Genomic DNA, 19,050 nt, shown 5'->3' with positions numbered 1-19,050 from the left:
CTATTTAATCGTAATTGCCACCTTCATAAGTTATGTTCTTTCATGATGGGTTTACTGCGTGAGTCGCAGTCCATTTTAAGGGATTTTCCTTCAATTATTAAAATCTGACTGTCTTTATGAACCTTCCTCTTTGCTACTCTTACACAGTAGGAATAGCAAGTGTTTGATGTGATCTTTTTAATAAGCTGCTATTGACTGGACATTTCAGCCTCTCTCATGCAGTACAAATTCATAACAAATATTGACACAGCTGTGTCCAGAGAATGTTTGAAAACTCACCTATTGCAAAAAAAAAAAAAAAAAATTAGATACTTTGAATTAGCGAGGCTGTCAGGTAAGTATAGACTATGAGTACTGTTAGACTGCAGATACAAAGAAACTCTAAGTCCTGCCTGGCACAAGTCCAGATATCCTGATGCCCCCTGCTCACTTTATGCAGATACAGTCATCATTTGTGCTGATCAGGATGACATCTAGTCTGTGTTATTTCTGGTGTCTGCCAGTCCTGTTGCCTTCTTTCCGCCCACTGACTGACAAAAGCCACAGACAGCAGCGGACCCAAAGGCTTTATCCAGACGGACATGTTGAGAAATTGTATCCATCAGCAGAGAGTGGGTAAAGAGGTCATGAACTCGCCTGCCCCCTCAACTAAATACAACTGCTATCTGCCGCATTTATCAGACTATTAATGTGCACTCAGGATCTCCCACAATGTCAGCTTATGGTCAGAGACTGTTCTGCAAAACCCTTTGTGTCTGTACGTTTGCTAAAGAGAGAGAGAGAGAGAGAGGCAGAGACACAGACTTGATGATTAAATAAATGTGGGGCCAACAGACTGCAGATACAGCTGATCATAGCTGCAGGGTAACCTCTAATCTACCAGAGGCTGAGCAAAGGTCAGTTACCACTTATTCCCCAAAATAGTATTCAGAATTCACCAGTGCAGTATGTGTTAAGAGACCTCTTTTGACTTTTACATTACATAACATCCCCAGTCAACACACACACACACACACAAGATGAACATGGACACATACCAAGCATGCAGAGCAAATGTACATATGGGACTGCTGCAGCAGTCACTGATGTATTTTGTTTTCCTGCTCAGTTTGGGGTGAGAAGTGCAGATTGCTTGTATCAAATTGGGAGGTTAAGCAATTCTCTGCTTAAAACTCTGGACTCAATCTAATCCCCCCTGTGGAGAGAGCTCCATTGTCAATGTGGAGCCCTGTCTGCTAACTTAATGAGGATTAGAGCAGCCTAGCTGCATAGGACATTGGATCAATGCTCATCTTGATGATTGGACTGTGTACCCTCTGCTCATCTGACCAACACACACCTCTTTCAGTTTTTATCTTGCAATCCACTTGGTTTGTCTGTGGCTTTTTATCTTTACAAATGAGTGTTCCACATAGCAATTTACTGTGTCACAGACAACATGGAGTTGACAAAACAAGAAACAAAAATAGCCCCTTATATGTTGATGTGTTTTTTCACTGCAGATGAAAAAGAGGAGGGGATACTTGGCAGCATCCTTCTACCAAGCTTTCATATATCAATGCTGTCTGTGGATGATCACATTAACAGAAAATATGCCTTCAAGGTCAGTGCACATTTTCATTCCTGTCAAACTTTGTTAGACTGCACATTTTATGGTTGAGTACATTTAGAGCATCGAAAAGCATTAATATTTGATTTTTGGGAAGAAAAATAAAAACTCTTAAAAAAAAAAAAGATCATAAGAGCTGAATATACAAAGCTCCCAAAAGGTAAATGTGATCACTGGTATACAGTTTTAAGTCAGAAAGTAGTTTGCGACTGCTGGTTAGCTAGTATTAGCATTCCCGGCGGGTAGAGACAGACTGAACAAAGTAGAATCTGGACACTGCTCAGTCGACTCCCCGCGCTTCAGTCCTCGTAACTAGAGATGATACCTCGTTGACAAACACAAACCGAGAGCGCAGATCAGTGCGCAGAGTCATTTTCAGTCTGTCCCTTCTGTAGAACGGACCATTAGATTCACTAGAGAGCCAGCTAGCCACATGGAGTCACAGCAATCCTGTAAACTGTGGCAAGTGTGCATGTAGTGTAACGATTCACATCACATTTTAATGGGACTCAAATTTCTCATGTGGCCAGCTATCATCTACATAACTTTTTGAAAATAACATTTTTATGCATTTTGTAATCATGAAATTTGAACGTTTTAGACATTTTACACATTGTGCAAAAACGAAAATTAGAATCACCCAGCCCTAGATGTAATGTAAGCCATTTTTAAAACTTGAAATGCACATTAGAAGCTGCTAATGCTAAGAAAGCAGAGGAAGCACTTACCAGCAGTCATATATCTATGTTAACTATGGTGGTGTAGTACTGGAGTGCTGTGATACTCAAAGCTGACAGGGAAACCCCAAGTTACAGGGCTGCAGGCATATTTTATGGGATCTCAGTGATGTGCACAGTATTTGACTGTGGGTCCTTCATAAACCCTAAGAGACAACAAAGTTGTCCTGCCAAGCACAGCCAAACACAGACGCCCAGGAGTCTGCTCAAGGTCTCTCCAACCACACGGCCCACTTCTTTTCCAACTTAGACTCGGGCTGAAGGAGAGAGAGTTGAGGTAAAGAGAGAAACACAAGATCAGGGCATGACCCCTTCAGTTTACAATGATTCACTCAGGAATGGGATGATTTTTTGACTTCATATTTTTCATTTTAACTTCTCCTGTCCCTTGTTGTTTTGGCCGAAATGACCATGTCATATTTCTCAGGATTATTCTGACATAAATGGGGAAATGACAGTGCTTTTTTTTTGTTTTTCTGACATTGGTAAACAGGATATTGAGGTTGTTCACTAAACATTCTGTTTTTCTCTTTCTGTGTTTGGCTTTAACAATATGTTGGTTTGTTCACTGAGAGGGATCAGAACAACTACGGAGCAATGTGTCTGCCATACAATGCACAGCATGGTAAGTCCTACAGTATTATGGCAGATTTATCGCCCTAATCGAGTGGTATGCATGAAACTCTGGTGACTCATGGTTTGATTTATGTGGATGGTGCAGATGCCCACTCCCAGCAGCATTTCACAGGCCATCACCTAGCACTTCTCACCGTTATTTGCTAAGAAATATGACACGCATTAAAGTCATTGTTGCCCCACAAAGTGTCTCAAAAGCTCAACATTCCTCATATTTAGTGATAAACCTAAAAGCAACCAACCTTTATTCATCAGTCAGGGCTAAAATACTAAAAACCCCACTTGACTCAACACTTTCTCTTCTCTTTTTCAGGTGAATTTGTTTGTGTGCCACTGTTCCTGTCCCTGATCCTGTCCGTTGTCAAAACAGGCAACGCATCCCAACATGCGAACATACTACTTTTGCACAGACACAGCCAAAGAGATGGAGTCTTGGATGAAAGTAATGACAGATGCCGCACTTGTGCATTCAGAGCCAGTCAAAAGGTTTGTAACAGCATCACTAATCTAGTCATTTTTGTAGAGAGCTTGTAGTTTATTTGAAGTTAGGAGATAACACTGGGTTGTTTAGCTTTAGAAAAGAGAAAAAGACATTTGAAGAAGGCATTTGAGGACAATTCTTAAAGCAAGTACTAATGACTTTGCATTCCTTGGTTCATTTCTCCATCCGCTTTTTTTTTTCCTCTTTTTTAGCATTTTAGCTGTAAGCAATTGCTTGTAAATCCCCCTTTAAGCCTGTTAAGTTCTTTGGCAACAGTTCAACACCCGCATTTGACATCTCTGGTCTTTGGGAGCGTTGAAGAAGCTGTGGCTTTCTTTAATGCTTTATAACTATTTTCACCGTTTTATTACACAGTAACACACCAGAATGCCGTAAACATCGGGCATATATGCACTGTGAACACGTGGTGCAGGTGCTATAAGCAATGTTTGACACAGCTGTGCTGAGTGATCAGGATCTCTGACTCACCAGGATTCAGTTTTTTTTCCTTCCTTTTTTAAACTGTGTTAGATGTCTGTCATTTGGCAGCCCGCCTGTCTAATGCCCTTCTTTTACATGGGCGAGCAGAGGCGTAATGGTGAAGTGCTTTGTAATTACACAGAGCAGTAGAGCCTAAAATCCACTGAATAGCACTGTTAAATAGGACAGCGTGATGCTGCTATGAGGCTATCTAGTATAACAGCTTTATAATATCTATCTAGACTAAAAGCAATTTCAACTCAATCTAGTGTCTTATGTTTTATGTGCTGTATTACATATGATAACAGCTTTTTATATTTTCAAGCTGTTGAATAGTGTTAAAAAGGAACAAGATACAGTAGCCTAAAACCTAATATGTTAAGGACCTTTTACTGTAAATGTTATTATCAGTTTGCAAAACTTTCCCAAATGCGTATGAGTGAATGCACATAGAGATTTCATAAGGGCTAAATGTGTGCTCTACTGGGCTTGTGGAGCCACAGAGGGCTGGAGAAGACATTACGTGACTAGAGCTGCTATTTAAAAGGATCCAAGTGGAAACTCTGAAGGAATGCCTTTCCTACTGCCCTCTTATTGCTAACCCAGTGAGCCCTGCTGCTAAGGGGAATTTGCTCAACTTTGAAGCTCTAACCTTGAGTCTGTCTAAGGTCAAGGAGTAGTGGTGTCTATTACCTCTGGAGACCTCCCAAAGGACAACAGAGCTGTAGATAGGTCTTCTAGAGAGGAGGCAAAAGGGAACTGCAAATGGATTACTGGGGTCTGAGCACCACCTTTGAGACGTGCCCCAGCAGAGGCAGCGTTTTATTGGAGATATCTGATTTCCTTTTACACGGCTGGCCTCCTCTGGCAGCTGGAAGAAACATTGTGCACCTCCAGCCATTTTCTTTGCACTTTCTTTTTGTTTCAGAGCTGCCCCCATTAGCAGTGCTCACAAAGGTACTGCATTAGGTCCACACTATATATCATCCATACATGGTATAATGTCTGAAAAACACTTTTTACTGATGATCTGTGACACAGAAGAGTATCCCAGCTGCCAATCGTATTTAATAGAGTAATCATTTTTCTGTCACTGTGTTTTGATTTCCTTTGGCTAAAACAGGGTAATAGATTGATCACTTTTCTTTGTCATTTTCAGGTTGGACAGGCTAAAAGTGGAGCAGTGTGGACCACAGGAGGTCAACCACGTGGCTAATCACAGGCCACCACTCACACAGCCTGAAATCCAGAAAAACGAACGCAACCGCGAGGTGGACCGTGAGCACACTGCAGCAGTAACCTCCGCCACGGCAGAAGAAGAAAGGAAGCAGCGAGATGCTGAGCGCTACGGCTTCCAGAAAGACGGGGCAGAGCGTGAGCGTCCCCTCACCAAGATCAACAGTATCAAACTGCAGCCAGCCCAGGCAGCAGCCATCACGGCTAACATCACCTCACCACGGACTCCAACAGAGATGGACGGGTCAAACCGCAGCCCCCAGGTCAATGGAGCTGGTGAGCAGTGTCCAGCTGATGGAAACGGAGTCCCTCCTCAACGAAGTCCCACCCATGAGCCAGAAAGAACCCTGAGTAGGACCAGCTCTATGCAGCAGCTGGAGCAATGGGTCCGCACACAGAGAGGACGCAACCAGGATGATGACACGAGGAGGTTGGTTTGATTATATAGTATTTTAACTGGCACTCTATTCCACAATGTCCAGCACAAGATGTTTTGAGGTTATTCCACAAGAGTCCAGTCTTGTCCTACTTCAACAACCAAAAGTAGGAACTTGGCTAAACTTGGTATAATCTAGAAAAGCTGATTCACCTGCAACTGAGACAGGAGGGATTCTCCTTCAGGGTCTGAGTCCCTGCACACAGCACAAATACAGACTCTAAATCTCCAAAGCTTCTTAGTCCCATTTCTTTCCTGAAACGGTTTTGTTTAAAGCCAGAAGATTCACACATCCTGACCATGATTTTAACACTCTTACGTTGCACTATTAAGTGTACCACTAAGTAGAGCTGGGGATAAACAATAGTTGTGCAGAGCTGTTAGCTAGAGATACCGCCTGTCACTGACCCTGCTGTGAGAGCGTCATTTTTCATTGGTTGAGATTCAACTTGCTCTCTCATTGTGTGTGTGGGTGTGTGTGTCTGTCTGTCTCTCCATCTGTTTATCTGTCTGTCCGTTTATCTTCACCCAGCTTGTGTTCATGTTGGACACAGCCTTGCCTTTTTTTTGTCCACTCACTCCTTGTTTACTTTTATTTTATTTACAAAAGACACATACCTCACATATAAGGGAGGAGGAATGTATGCATGCATGCATTATGTGTATATGTTTGTGTATCCAGTATGTGTATGAGTATGAGTGTATTTGTGTATGAATGCTACTATCTTGGTTCATCTAACCCCCTTAAAACCCAACTCCCATCACCCTGGTCTCATACAACACACAGGCAACACACTCCACACACAGGCACACATCCATCTACTGGCTTACCTCTCATCAGAGATGTTATATTCCTTAGTTTATCTTATCACCCTTTGTTATCGCCCTTTCTTTTTGTCTTACCATCTGTTATCTCTCGGTTGTTTATGTTTCTTTTCTAACTGTAACCTCACCTGTATTGTACCTACCGTTATTCACTATAAAAAAAAGACACAAAGACATACATCTGCTTTGAATAATACATGAATTTCAAAAGATTTTCATCTGTACAACCACAGTAAGGCCTCTGCGCATGTTTCCATTGTGGTCCTCTGTCATAAGCATGTACACTCCCTCTTTTCTTTCCCTTCGATAGTCTCTGTTTGTCATTACACGCATGTCCTCTAGAATGATGTTTAGTTTCCATGCAGTCACATGCCTTTTTTTAATGCTACTGGGTTTTACAGACCAGTGAGCGTTCTAGCCAAGAACTGCCAGGGAGTCTTAATAGGAAGCTCTCTTGGTGCCAGCTGCACTGACTTTGAACCCGCTGTGGAAGTGAAGCTTTTTAAAGCTTTGTTGTCTCTGGAAAGGTCTTATTTGTCCTTGGGGGGGCTTCTCGCTTCTCTCTATCTATCAAAGACACACATAGAAACACAGATTAATATGCACGCACACTGTACCTCACTGTTGAGACATACTCTGTGATTGATTTGGTCGATGTGCTATCTGGACACATTTACAGAGTGAAGGGTCCAAATGTTATCTACGTGGAGAACTAGAAGCTGCAGCTACAAAATTTTAAAAGAAAGGAAAATCATAACATGACATTGCTTTGATGAGTGAGTCAGCAAGCAAGTAATAATCAAATGTTGTTGTTTTTTTGTATTAATTAAGATTTCATTTCACTTCAAACAATTTTCTCACTTGGCACTTGTCAGGTAGAGTCGATTCATGGGAATAACCAGACAGAAAGAAAAAATAAAATAATTAAGTAGTTGAAGAATGATTAAATCGTTGTACCAACTTACATCCTTTGGGAGCTGATGGTAAGATCCTGATGAAAATATATAGATAAGCAGCATTTAGCATAAGCATAAGAAGCATTTATTGCCCAAGCTATACATGAAATGAATGTCTCTGCTACCCATCTATGTTATTATTAATTCATTATTAAATAATTCAATTAATTACTGAATTATTTTACTTTAACTGTCTAAAGAGTCTTGTGCGAATCAAGGGAATAAGATGATTTCAGTTTTTTTTTTCTTCTTCCTCCTCAGCGTTGCATCATACCAGACGCTGCCTAGAAACATGCCAAGCCATCGGGTACCCTATATGCCTCTTTATGGCGACGGCTACCGCAGTATGCCCAGGAATAGCATGGCACAGCGGGACAGCATCTGCAGCATGTCGCCATCGATGTACGACCAGGCCCTGGGTCCCTCGCCGGTTGACAAGCGCCGCTCCATGCGCGACGACACCATGTGGCAGTTATACGAGTGGCAGCAAAGGCAGGCCTACTGCAGGCCACCAGGGCTCTACAGCAATATGGCCAGTCCCAAAACCATGATCAACCTGTCAGAACATGCCGCACCGAGCCACTCCATCCCCCCCTCACCTTCTCACGGCTCCCTGTCCATGTACGGTGGCTACTCTCCGATGCGATCCTACAACATGAACAGTGCCCGATCAGAGGTATCCTCTCCCATCTACCAAAGAGACATGAGCATCGACAGGCGGCACAGGCCACAACTCAACAAGGTCAGTTAAGGCATACAGAAATGATAAAGGGTCGGTTCACCCACATAACAAAAAAAACATATTTTCACTTATCTGTATATCATTATCTATCAACTATCATCTATTCATACTGATAGCTTTGTTTTTGTTTTGTTTTTTACTTTTGAGATATTGGTGTCTAAGAACTTTTTGTTTGGTCTCTTGTTTCTCGAGTTGACTTTTTCATACTCACAGCATTGGAAAATGCCATTTAAAGAATTCAAAATCAATGTCTCTGCAGAATCAGAACATGTTTTCATTGGAACAATTTTTTACTGAAGAAAATATCCTTTTAAAACCTGTTGACAGGTTTGCATTTCTGAATATTACTGTCGAATTTTGACATTTTTGATTTGGTTTTGAGCACATAAACAAAATTTGAAAAACTCAAGAGGTGAGTGAGAAAAATTTGTTTTTCTGTAATTTAGGTGAACCAACTCTTTACCTCAGAATGATTGTTGAAAGCCTTTCACATTAAATGTAAAAGACAGGCAATTTAAGTTTTAATTTACTGTGTCTTGCAGTATGCGTACCCACCAGATAGGAGGTCTATGCCTGCAGGAATCCCAGTTCAGACTATCACTGCCCAGTCTCTCCAAGGCAAAACAGTAAGTCCTCACGATAGCCCGGTTCAGTGTGCATCACTGTCTTCCACCTACCCAGTTTTGGGTCACTCTGCTCCTACTGAAACACACCACCCAGTAATTTCACGCTTGGGTTCTAAATATTTATCCATTTGGGTTTAATTGGACTTCTTTGAAAGACAAAGCTACCCTCCCTTTCTCCCTCTCCCTCTTTCTGCCCTTTATTTCCTTCCAAGAATAGATTGTGACAGAATTTATAGAAAGAGGCTGATTCAGGCAGAACTCAGATGTGTGCTCCAAGTAGTGGGATTTAGGGAATGTTCACTTTAGGAGCTCCTTAGACTTGCTTCACATCAGTGAAGATTTAAAAACCCTGTCACTCACAACTCTCTAAGCCAGATCAGGAATTTATGTCAAAGCCGTACACAGTGCTATGTCCTCATGGAGCTGGGAACGTGTGAACTGGATTCTGTAATAAATGCTAAACTGTTCTTCTGTCTTGAGTGGTCGAGTGGAATTAGCATGCTGCTGACAGCGATTGCACCTTGGGTAATCTCATGGTCCTGAGCTGCATGAAAACTCAATACCTGGATATAGCAACTGTTCACCTATTGGGAGCCTGATACATCTAAATCTCCTGTCCTGGTGTGTTCTCTCCTTTCCTTTCCCACTCCCCTTGTGGTGTGTCCCTGTTTCATTGTGGCTGTATATCCCTCCCTCCTTCCCTCCCTACCCTGCAGCCTGAGGAACTGACTCTGCTGCTGATAAAGCTGCGGCGGCAGCAGGCAGAGCTAAACAGTATCCGGGAGCACACTGTAGCACAGCTTATGCAACTAAACATGGATGACGACAACCCAAAGGTCAGGCCCCCAGAGATTCCTCTGCAGGCGTGTGTGTTAGAGTGTGGTGTGTATGCCATTTTTACCCGCTTCCATTATCCATCTCGATCCAGAGGGGGGGTTTTTTTGGTCTTCACACATGGCTGATTTGAGGAGAAAAGGCTGTAGGCACTTTCTCCGTGAAGAACTATGCTTTTGCTTGAAGTTGTCTATTTATCACATTTCGGGATCAGCTAGTTTGCTTTCAGCTTTTCCCAAAACATAATGAAATGTCCAGAGATAAAAACATTTGGGCCATTTCAGAAGGGCAAGAAGTTGATAAGTCATTTTACTTCCTTAAAGAGTCAAGACAGATGTTAGCTGGAAAAGCCATTAGCGAGCTTAAAGAGTCACTGGTTAAAGAGGTTTAGACCACTGGCATACGTAAATGTTAAATCAGGATTTTTACATTTTAAGTCTCCTTAAATACGTCAGACCACAGATTTGACTGATGTAGGTCAACTAGGTTTGAGATGGTTGGTTTGAGGGATTTGGGTTTGTCATCCCTTTAGCACTTTTTTACCTACTACTCCACAATGATATTAAAGTCCCCCTTGTACCAACTGCATTGAACTACACTGACGGACAGACTCAGTTGGTGGGGTAGTACATTATAAGGATACTCATGTTAGTGATGCATTTCAAGTAAATTAGCTCAGCTCACTGCTGTCTATGTATCTTGAGTGCACTTATTCAAGACTCCATGTGGCTATTTAGTCATTATGGTGTTCTCGTCTTTCATGTCCAATACTGCATTCATGTTACTTTATACTGTGTAGTACATCTGGTACCTGACCTATTTTCCTCACCTTGACTGGTCCTGCCTTCCTTTCCGTCTGGTTATCTTTGGGTATACAGTACAAGACATGTTTGAATGTGTGTGTGTGTGTGTGTGTGTGTGTGCGTGTTTGAGAGTCAGAGAGAGGATGCTTCTTCTTCTTTGTCTTACTCTCCTGTTGCCTTTTCTTTCCTCTCCTTTTCTGCTGCTGACGCTAGAACGACATTCTCTCCCATCACCTCCAAAGGAACCTCATGTATTTGGACAATCAGGTGGGGTAATGCATGGTTGCATGGCCCTGTTTCCTGCTGTCATGAACTTAACTAATTAAATGTTACGATTATTATAATACTAATCAGTACAGTCCACTGACAGATACTTGGATTTCCTGTTTGATGTTTAACTACGTTATCATGTTTATCTAATGTTTATTTTCCTGGGGAAACTGGATAGCATGGACCAATGTCACATACCACAGCATTTATAGCCTAGGCTAGTTTGCCACACCCATCCATAGATAGGCCTATTCATTCACTGGTTTGAAAATACACCCTGAACTGTTACTAAACTATACTAACTAGATAACTGGATCTCACTCTAATCTGTATAGTTATAATACACTAAGCTTTAACGGGAGATTTTCCCCTCTAACAAATAATTGACTTAGAGCGTTTCACTAGAATGTCTCTCTGATCCTGTTTGTAAGCATCTCTTATTGTTCATGTATCCATCCCTGTCCTCTCTGGATGCATGTGTTTATGATTGAGTCCTCTTCATGGGAGAGCGCAAGCGAGGTGCAACAACATTGTCGGTGTTGTCTTTGAAGTGAAAAGCGCTGCTATGAACTGACACTTGCTATATTGCTCCTCTCCACACTGGACTAGATGAAGGAAAATGACCCTTTAATCGTCATGACTCACACTTTGATTGAGAACTCTGCCCCAAGGCCTCAACTTTACCAGCAAGTAAGGCCAGCCAAAGGCTTTGCTCCGCCTCATCCTCACCAGTCGCTGTTGTTTTTTTTGGTCTGTTTTGCAATGCTCTTCCTTCGGTGTCCAATTCCTCATGGCATCTTGAGACTGGTCTCCCTGTATCGTTTGTATCGCCAGAACCAACTCATCCATTGCTTTTACTGTTCTCCTCTTATTGTGAGAAGTCATGCTAATGTGGGCATGACTTGTAAAAGAGAAGTATGATGTGTATGCTTCACTGTTCAGTTCAATCCCTTCCTCACTCTCTCAGGTTTGTGTATGGAGGCTGGAAACAGTTTACAAGCTCCTACGTGTTTTAGAAAACACTCTAACTAGCTATGGGACTGTCCTAAATCAAAAGCTAAAGCTGTGGCTGCACCCACGTCATTAAGGCAACAAACCCTGTAGTTTTTACTCATCTTGTTTTGTCTAGTGCCTTAACAAGTGAAGGTTAGTGTGTGATTTTTCATAACCCCGTGCAGAATATGTTCCCTCTCAAGCCACCTGGACTCTAATTGGTGAGACTTAATTCTGTGTTGCCAGACTTGTCACTTCTCAGACCAGTTCATTATTGTAGTACCATGTCTTTTCGTGGAATAAATGAGTGCCCCATTTAAAGTCGACAGGGGATTGTTTTCATGGTGTAATTTAAGTACAATAAACTAAATTGATTTTCCCTTTTAGTTTTTGGGATGCAAGAACATTTCACTATCCTAAAAATGAGATCCATGCCAACCCTCTTTACGGTTCATTTGGAGTCGACCAGTGCTGCTGTATTTATTTAAGTCCTTTGCCAGTTAGTCAAATATTAACACTATTCAGATGTTAGGATTCAGCGCTTTAAAGGAACAGTACAACATATTTGGAAATGCACTTATTGTCCATCTTGCCAAGAGTTTAGATACCACTTTCTTTCTGTACGCTCATATCAGTTTTTGACCTGATAACACAGATGAGATATAATGTGTTAATTAGCAAGCTTTAGAGGTGCTTGTTGGTGGATTTGTTTAACCTTTGGACAGAGCCAGGCTAGCTGTTCCCCCCGTTTCTAGTCTTCATGCTAAGCTTAGCTAACTGTATCCTGTAGCTTCATATTGCAGAAAGCAAATAAGCATATTTCCCAAAAGTATTCCTTTAAGATTGGACACACTTGAGCATCCTCTTTGGAATATACTCTATACATAATATGGCCAGAGGGCATATCTATGATGAAGATGTTTCTTTTTACCTGTCCGTGTCACTTCCCCCTCACTCCCTGTTGTCATTCTGCTGATGGAAAGGATAAAGAGGGCCCGCCTTGTGTGTGACGATGACATCACTTTGCCACTTTTGTGATCGCCTCTCGAGGCGTAAAAGTGCAGCCGAAGAGTGCCCCCACCCACCCTCACCCCTTCACCTTTTCATTGGCATATCAGCCCGGCAACAGCTGCATTCCCACCTGTTCAACTGCCAAAAAGTCTGTCTTTCTCCCCCTCCTCTCCTCCCCCCCGCCCCCGTCACTCCTAGTCCACACCACACAACACCACAGTGAAGCTCCCTGAGCTGTGGGAGCGTTTTGCATGTTCTGTGTGGAATGTTCTCAGGTCCCACCTGCTTTAACTGTACTGTGTGGTTCAACTGAGGAAAAAAGGGTGTTGAGAAAAGTATGTGTGAAATAGTGCAAGTGTGAGTGAGGAGCCTATTATTAGTGTTGGTGGAGTCTGACAGTATTTGGACAGTGACTAATTGTTTGTGTTTTGACTCTGTCATCCAGCACGTTGAATTTGAAATGAAGATGCTTTACAGGAGTTTAACAGGCTCGGGATTAGGCAGTCCCCCACTAAGGGCCCAACCCCACTGATGATATAAAATGGGCTACAATTACTTAATTTTTCACCCAATATAAACGTAGATTGATCTTATAGCATTGTTTCATTTCAAGTTCAATTTGAGTACAAAGACAAAACAACAAAGAATTGTGTCACTGTCCAAATATGTATAGGCTGCACTTGTATTTTTTAAATCAAGGAAAATGGATGAATAATGAAGAATTATGTGATGAATTAATTGTCTGGAAACATGGGATCCAATGCAGTTCAAATAATGGCATGTGATTGAGTAGTGTGGCCTTTTATTTCTTTAAAATATGTCGATGAGTGGTTTTAATACAAGGGGAAAGAAGGATTATATTTTCTTTTTCTCAGCTAACTACTGATGCTACAAATGCAGGTGTAAAATAGTACAAACTAGTTTAGACTGTGGGCTTTCCTAGTCTGGAAGTAACTGCAGTGCAGGCTGACAGTATCAATATGCTGAAGAAATCATTAGGGCTGCCGTTGTCAGTATTTGAGCCTGGATTCAAGTAATTAAACACCTGTTTATAATTGTTCTGAGCATAATGAGGTACTGTATGTTAAAGCATGTGGTTAGTTTGTTATTCTGGGATTGTCTGTAAGTGAAATTGCATTTTGACTAAATAAAACATACTCAGTTGACCACAGCTACCAGACAGGCAGATTCCTTGGACCAGTTAGCTGCAGAGCATGTGCTGGAGAACAACACAGTTGGTGAACACAGCCAATGTGCTGACTCTAGAGTTTAGTAAGCAAGATTGTTTAACATGCCTTCCCCTTGCATTTCTGATAAAACCACCGTGTTGTGCCGATGGAGACAAATGATTGTGGGTGATGAAACACGAAGAAGAGACTGTGTTTAGACTGGCTGCACTCCAGCTGTTGGTTTGCTAACTTAGATTGTCTGATTTAGTGAATACGAGTTACTACCCAAGGACAAATTCTGCGACTCAGTGAGAGAGCCTTGTCATGACACTGCATTAGATCTCCAGATTCTAATGTGTATGTGCATGTTTGGTGTCACTGTCTGATGTTCTTTCTTTCTTCACAGCTGAGCCCAGAAGACTACAGAGAACACGCCTACCCATGCATGCCAGAAGAGGTGGACATTGATGTAAGTTCTTTGTTGCACTCTCGCATGACATGATGCTACATTCAACTACATATAAAGGGTCAAAACTGATTATTGTTCTCTTCTCAGACCAAACTTAGCAGGTTGTGTGAGCAGGATAAATTGGTGAGGACACAGGAGGACAAACTTCAGCAGCTGTACAGAGAGAAGGTGACTGAACACACATCGCACATCATTACATATTTTTCACAAAACACTGTTAAAATGTCCACAAAGATGAGGGGCCACGTAGAAAATAAACTGAAAAGAACACACAGTTGACATTTGTGTAATATATGGTCAGCCCAGCTTTTAGACAGTCATCCAAAACATTTCTATTATAAATATAGTTTGAGCTCAGTTTATTTGCGCACAACTAAGAAAGACCATAACCAAGCAACTGTCAACATCAAATTTGCATAGCCATGTCATCTTTCATTTTTTAGATTAGTTTTTGGACACTTTTACCTTTTATTTGACAGTTGATCATTAGTATGCAGCTACCTGTCAAGAATGAGGAATAGGTGCATAAACCGAAAAGAAACGAAAGGGATTTTCCTTTTTTGTTTTTTTGTGGCAACAAAAGAAACAGGGAAATACAGTAATATTATAACAGCAACAAATAACTTATTTGAAAATGTAACTAAATAACTGATTACTTGAATTGCAAAACTAACACGTTACCTTACTCATTAAACCAAAAAAGTACTCTAACATATTACTTTGTAATGCTTTACCCCTAATACTGGTTGTCTGTTCCTTTAGCACACCCTGGAGACAGCCCTGCTGTCAGCCAGCCAGGAGATAGAGATGGGCTCTGATAACCCAGCTGCCATGCAGAGTGTCATCCAGCAGAGAGACTTGCTGCAGAGTGGCCTCCTCAGCACCTGCAGAGAGCTGTCCAGAGTCACAGCTGTGAGTCGTGTCACAGTACACGCACACACACGCGCACTCATACGCATACACACATATTAAATAGACACTCTAATTTTCTTTCTCCAGGAATGCTTGAGTTTTTGTTAAGAGTTTTTCCTTGCTTATTTTCATTCACAAAGTGTATCTCTCCCAAACTAGGAGTTGGAGAGGTCATGGAGGGAGTATGACAAGCTGGAAGGAGATGTGACTCTGGCTAAGAACAACCTGCTGGAGCAACTAGAAGCGCTGGGAAGCCCTCAGGTAGGATAATTCTTGAGACTGAAGCTGCACTGCTTTAATCTTGCGCCGCTTCTGCTGTCGAACTCTGGCACGGTTGGAGTACATCTACTGTAGAGCTTCAAAGAAAGCCGAGAATACGACAAATTCCCTTGAACACTTCGTCATCCTTTTTGTAGACACTTTTTTGACTTTGGTGAAAAAGTAAAGACAATTTCTTTGCTCCAGTACTCTTAGCTGAGTGTGGAGGGAGGTAACCGAGAGATCAAAGCAACATAGTGAGTGATTGATGACTGTAGCGATGAAGAACAGGTCTTAATTAAAGTCTGTCTTTTATCTTGTCCTTCATCATGGGAGAGGTGTAGAGACAGAGAGAAACAATCCTAACAGCTATTCCCGGTTTAGCCTGAGTCAGAGTCGATGCTAATTCAGAGTAGAGAAGTCAGGGGGCCAGCAGGGAGCCTGGACATCCTTTTTTAAGTGCCCCTCACACACAGACAAACCTATCATCAGTAAGGAGATAATTATGTGTCTCTTTCTCTTGCTCTTTTGCTCTCTCTCCATTCCTTCTCCCTTCAGTCTAACTATAACCCTCTTCTCATCTTCCTGCTCTGCTGGACGTGTTCTGCGGCTAATATTTCTCAAATAACAGCTTGAACAGATCAGTATCTGTACTGGCTGCACACTTTAGTAGATGCATCGTCTCACTATCGCACATCTGTAATTTTCATCTCTTTCATCTCTGTCTTTTGCGCGATAATCTTACATCAACATGTTCATCATCAGGTAATGTTATGCGACTTGTGAACTTGTCAGTATTTTCCGTGTTCACATAGACTGAGCCTCCCAGCCAACAGCACGTCCGCATCCAGAAAGAGCTTTGGAGGATCCAAGATGTGATGGAGGCCCTCAATAAACACAAAGCCCAGAGAAATGCTGTCGACGGTATGAGCTTCTATGGGCCCAAGACCAACTTCAGCAAGCACAAAACCGAGGTGAAGCACCACAAAGAGGAAACACTAGAGAAACAAACAGTCCACTTGGTTACACACTTCTGCAGTGTTGTATCATTAAGCTGTTTAATTAAATAGTCAATCAACAGGAAAGTAACAGACAATATTGATAAGTGATGGAGCAACACTGCTAAAATGTTTGCTGGTTCAAGCTTCTCAAATGAAAGAATTTGTTGTTTTTCTCTGTTTGGTATCATTGTTGTTTGAATATCTTTGTATTTTGGATAACACAAGCAATTTGAAGACACCACCGTCCGACATTTTAGGGCGTTTTCACACCTATAGTTCGTTTGCTTTGGTCCAAATCAGTGGATGACTTGCTACTTTCTTGCATTTTTCCAAAATTTCAAGCGAACCAAACTATATCAACAAAAGCCATGTGGGAGCTGTCACTTCATTGGTCAGAAATCTTATGGGGTTGGCGGGCAGAGAAAGGAGAGTTTGTTTTTCTCCCAGGATAGCTATCCAAAATGGACCATCGGCAGAATTGGAATTTCTTCATAATTGCGGTCATCGTTTGGGCCATATACCAAGCCAACATATGTGAGCAGAATGGCACATTTGAATGGCACATTTGAATGGCACGTTCAAGGCAAAGAACAAGGTGCTTCATGTTACACAAAGAAGGCTTGCTGCCTTCGGTTGGCTGAAGAGGAGAAGGGAGCATAATGCAGAGGAGCTGGTTTAATCCGAAAAGTTGTTTTGGTCCGAGTGCAATTGCTGTGTTCACCCCTGCCCAAATGAACCGCACCAAGGGGTTAAAGGCTCCAGGGTTTGATTCAACTGAACTAAACAAGGCAGGTGTGAAAACGCTCTTATAGAATGAACAATTAACCCATCAATTGGATGAAGTTATTGACCATGAAATTAATTATAGTTGCAGCCCTACAGTTCTCTTCACCCAGACTTCCTGTAATCTGGATGGCGATGAGCTTTAGTTGTATTGCTGTGTGTTAAAGACGCCAGCCCTGCATATGGGCAGAATGAATGGTGTTATCTGAGCGGATGTGTCAACAACATGTGAAGCCCTCTCTGGCTAATCAGCTGGTTTGCCCATCTTGTGGGCCAGAACTACTCTGGACCAGATGGCGGTTGCCCTGAGCGTGTGTGGTGGCGCCATGTGTCACTTTGCTTCCTGTCCTGTCATGCCCTGTGTAATCCCCAGGAGGAGGACTTGGTACCCCCACGGCCACCCTTACCCCAGTCCTACGAGCCCAACCCCCCCACCGTGCCCCCTTTGCCCTCTAATGTTGGTGCGCGCCCTTCATCAATCCACAGGCCGGAGGACAGGAAGGCCAATCACAGGAATGGCACACGCAGCGTAAGCTCGTTGACCCGTTGACCTTGTGGTCAACCCTGCTTTCAGCTGTGTCATAACACGTCACTGCCTGCTGTGAAGATTTTTTTCACTTTCATTTTGACGGACATTTCATCTTTTTGGTTGGATCATGTTCCTTTATTTATTTGATGCCATACTTCCATCATCTTTTTTTTTTTGGATGAAGCCTCACCAGTGTATTTTGTTTTCTCATTTTAAGTGAAATGCCTCGTTTTCCTTTTCTGTGTGTTTTTCTGTGTGTTAAAAGCTTTTTTAGAAGTTGACTGAGATTTTGTTGTGTCTTGTCCTTCATTGCAAATTAGACCATGTCAGAGTTTGAATGTGTCTGCCTGCTGTCTACTTTTTCATTTGGCTGTAAAACTGTGTTGAACTGAAAGAACATGGAGAGTTTTTCTCCAAACTGTATACATAAATGTGCTAAGATTGCTCAGTTTGTAAAAGCAGCATTTTGTAGAAAAGGGGTGTTATCTTGCCTCTGCCTTTGAAGTTATTCTGTTATATAAAAGAAGAAAGAAAATATCACTTTTTCAAATGCTTGATATCTCAGTTTGGAACCAAACTCTCCATAACTATAAATCAGGGTTGCTCTGAATGTGTGTTTAACTTGTTTCATTCTCATTTATAGGGCCCGGACTATAGGCTGTATAAGAGTGAACCGGAGCTCACCACAGTGGCTGAAGTGGATGAGAGCAACGGAGAGGACAGATCTGAACACCCATCTGATCATCCTGGAAACAAAGGTACAGAATAACACTGCAAGGCCAAGTATTAAAATACCAGAGAACTGTGCTCACATTGTTCCAATAAATAATCAATTTTGTTCCATTTCGCTGACACTAACAAAAAATCCATAAACAGCCTAATGAAATTATATTATTGACCATTAAACTAGTTTCTAGCATTGATAGTTACCATGGTTACCATGGCATTTTACACAGGCAATACTTGACACACAGTTAAATACAAGGTCAGGCTTTTCTCCGAAGGCATAAGCTGGGTCAACAACCAGTATTTTGCGTACAGTGGTTGCTATGGACACAGTAGCATACCTGCATTTGACTTGATTTACACTGCTCAGTTATTTACTAGGTTGACAGTATGTCAACTGAGATAACCTATTTCTTATATTTACTGAACTTTATTTAAACATCACAATGCATTATCTCTGATAGATGGTTTAGAATTTCCAAAAGAGCTAATTGGCCTAAATTTGGTGAAAGAGCTTACACAGCATAA

The 19,050-nt window shown here is 41.9% G+C and overlaps 1 protein-coding gene across 7 annotated transcripts in view; it reads left to right on the top strand.

The window, feature by feature from the left end:
* Positions 1–19,050, top strand: part of LOC121897622 (pleckstrin homology domain-containing family A member 5-like) — an 87,576-nt gene that overhangs the window by 62,266 nt on the left and 6,260 nt on the right. For 5 of the 7 annotated variants that reach the window (XM_042412243.1, XM_042412244.1, XM_042412245.1 and 2 more), the window contains 12 exons: positions 1,503–1,603; positions 3,353–3,468; positions 5,103–5,609; positions 7,658–8,138; positions 8,681–8,764; positions 9,481–9,600; positions 14,251–14,313; positions 14,401–14,481; positions 15,076–15,225; positions 15,385–15,486; positions 16,299–16,457; positions 18,440–18,554. In XM_042412243.1, the coding sequence (XP_042268177.1) occupies positions 1,503–1,603; positions 3,353–3,468; positions 5,103–5,609; positions 7,658–8,138; positions 8,681–8,764; positions 9,481–9,600; positions 14,251–14,313; positions 14,401–14,481; positions 15,076–15,225; positions 15,385–15,486; positions 16,299–16,457; positions 18,440–18,554 (2,079 nt within the window). Of the gene's footprint in view, positions 1–1,502; positions 1,604–3,352; positions 3,469–5,102; positions 5,610–7,657; positions 8,139–8,680; positions 8,765–9,480; positions 9,601–14,250; positions 14,314–14,400; positions 14,482–15,075; positions 15,226–15,384; positions 15,487–16,298; positions 16,458–17,643; positions 17,797–18,439; positions 18,555–19,050 lie in introns of all 7 variants that reach the window. The other 2 variants (XM_042412249.1, XM_042412246.1) reach the window with 2 other exon arrangements.

This window comes from Thunnus maccoyii, chromosome 5, assembly GCF_910596095.1.
Source record: "Thunnus maccoyii chromosome 5, fThuMac1.1, whole genome shotgun sequence".
Taxonomy (NCBI): Eukaryota; Metazoa; Chordata; class Actinopteri; order Scombriformes; family Scombridae; genus Thunnus; species Thunnus maccoyii.
The sequence above is the reverse complement of the archived record's forward strand: the minus strand, read 5'-3'. Positions and strand labels throughout refer to the sequence as shown.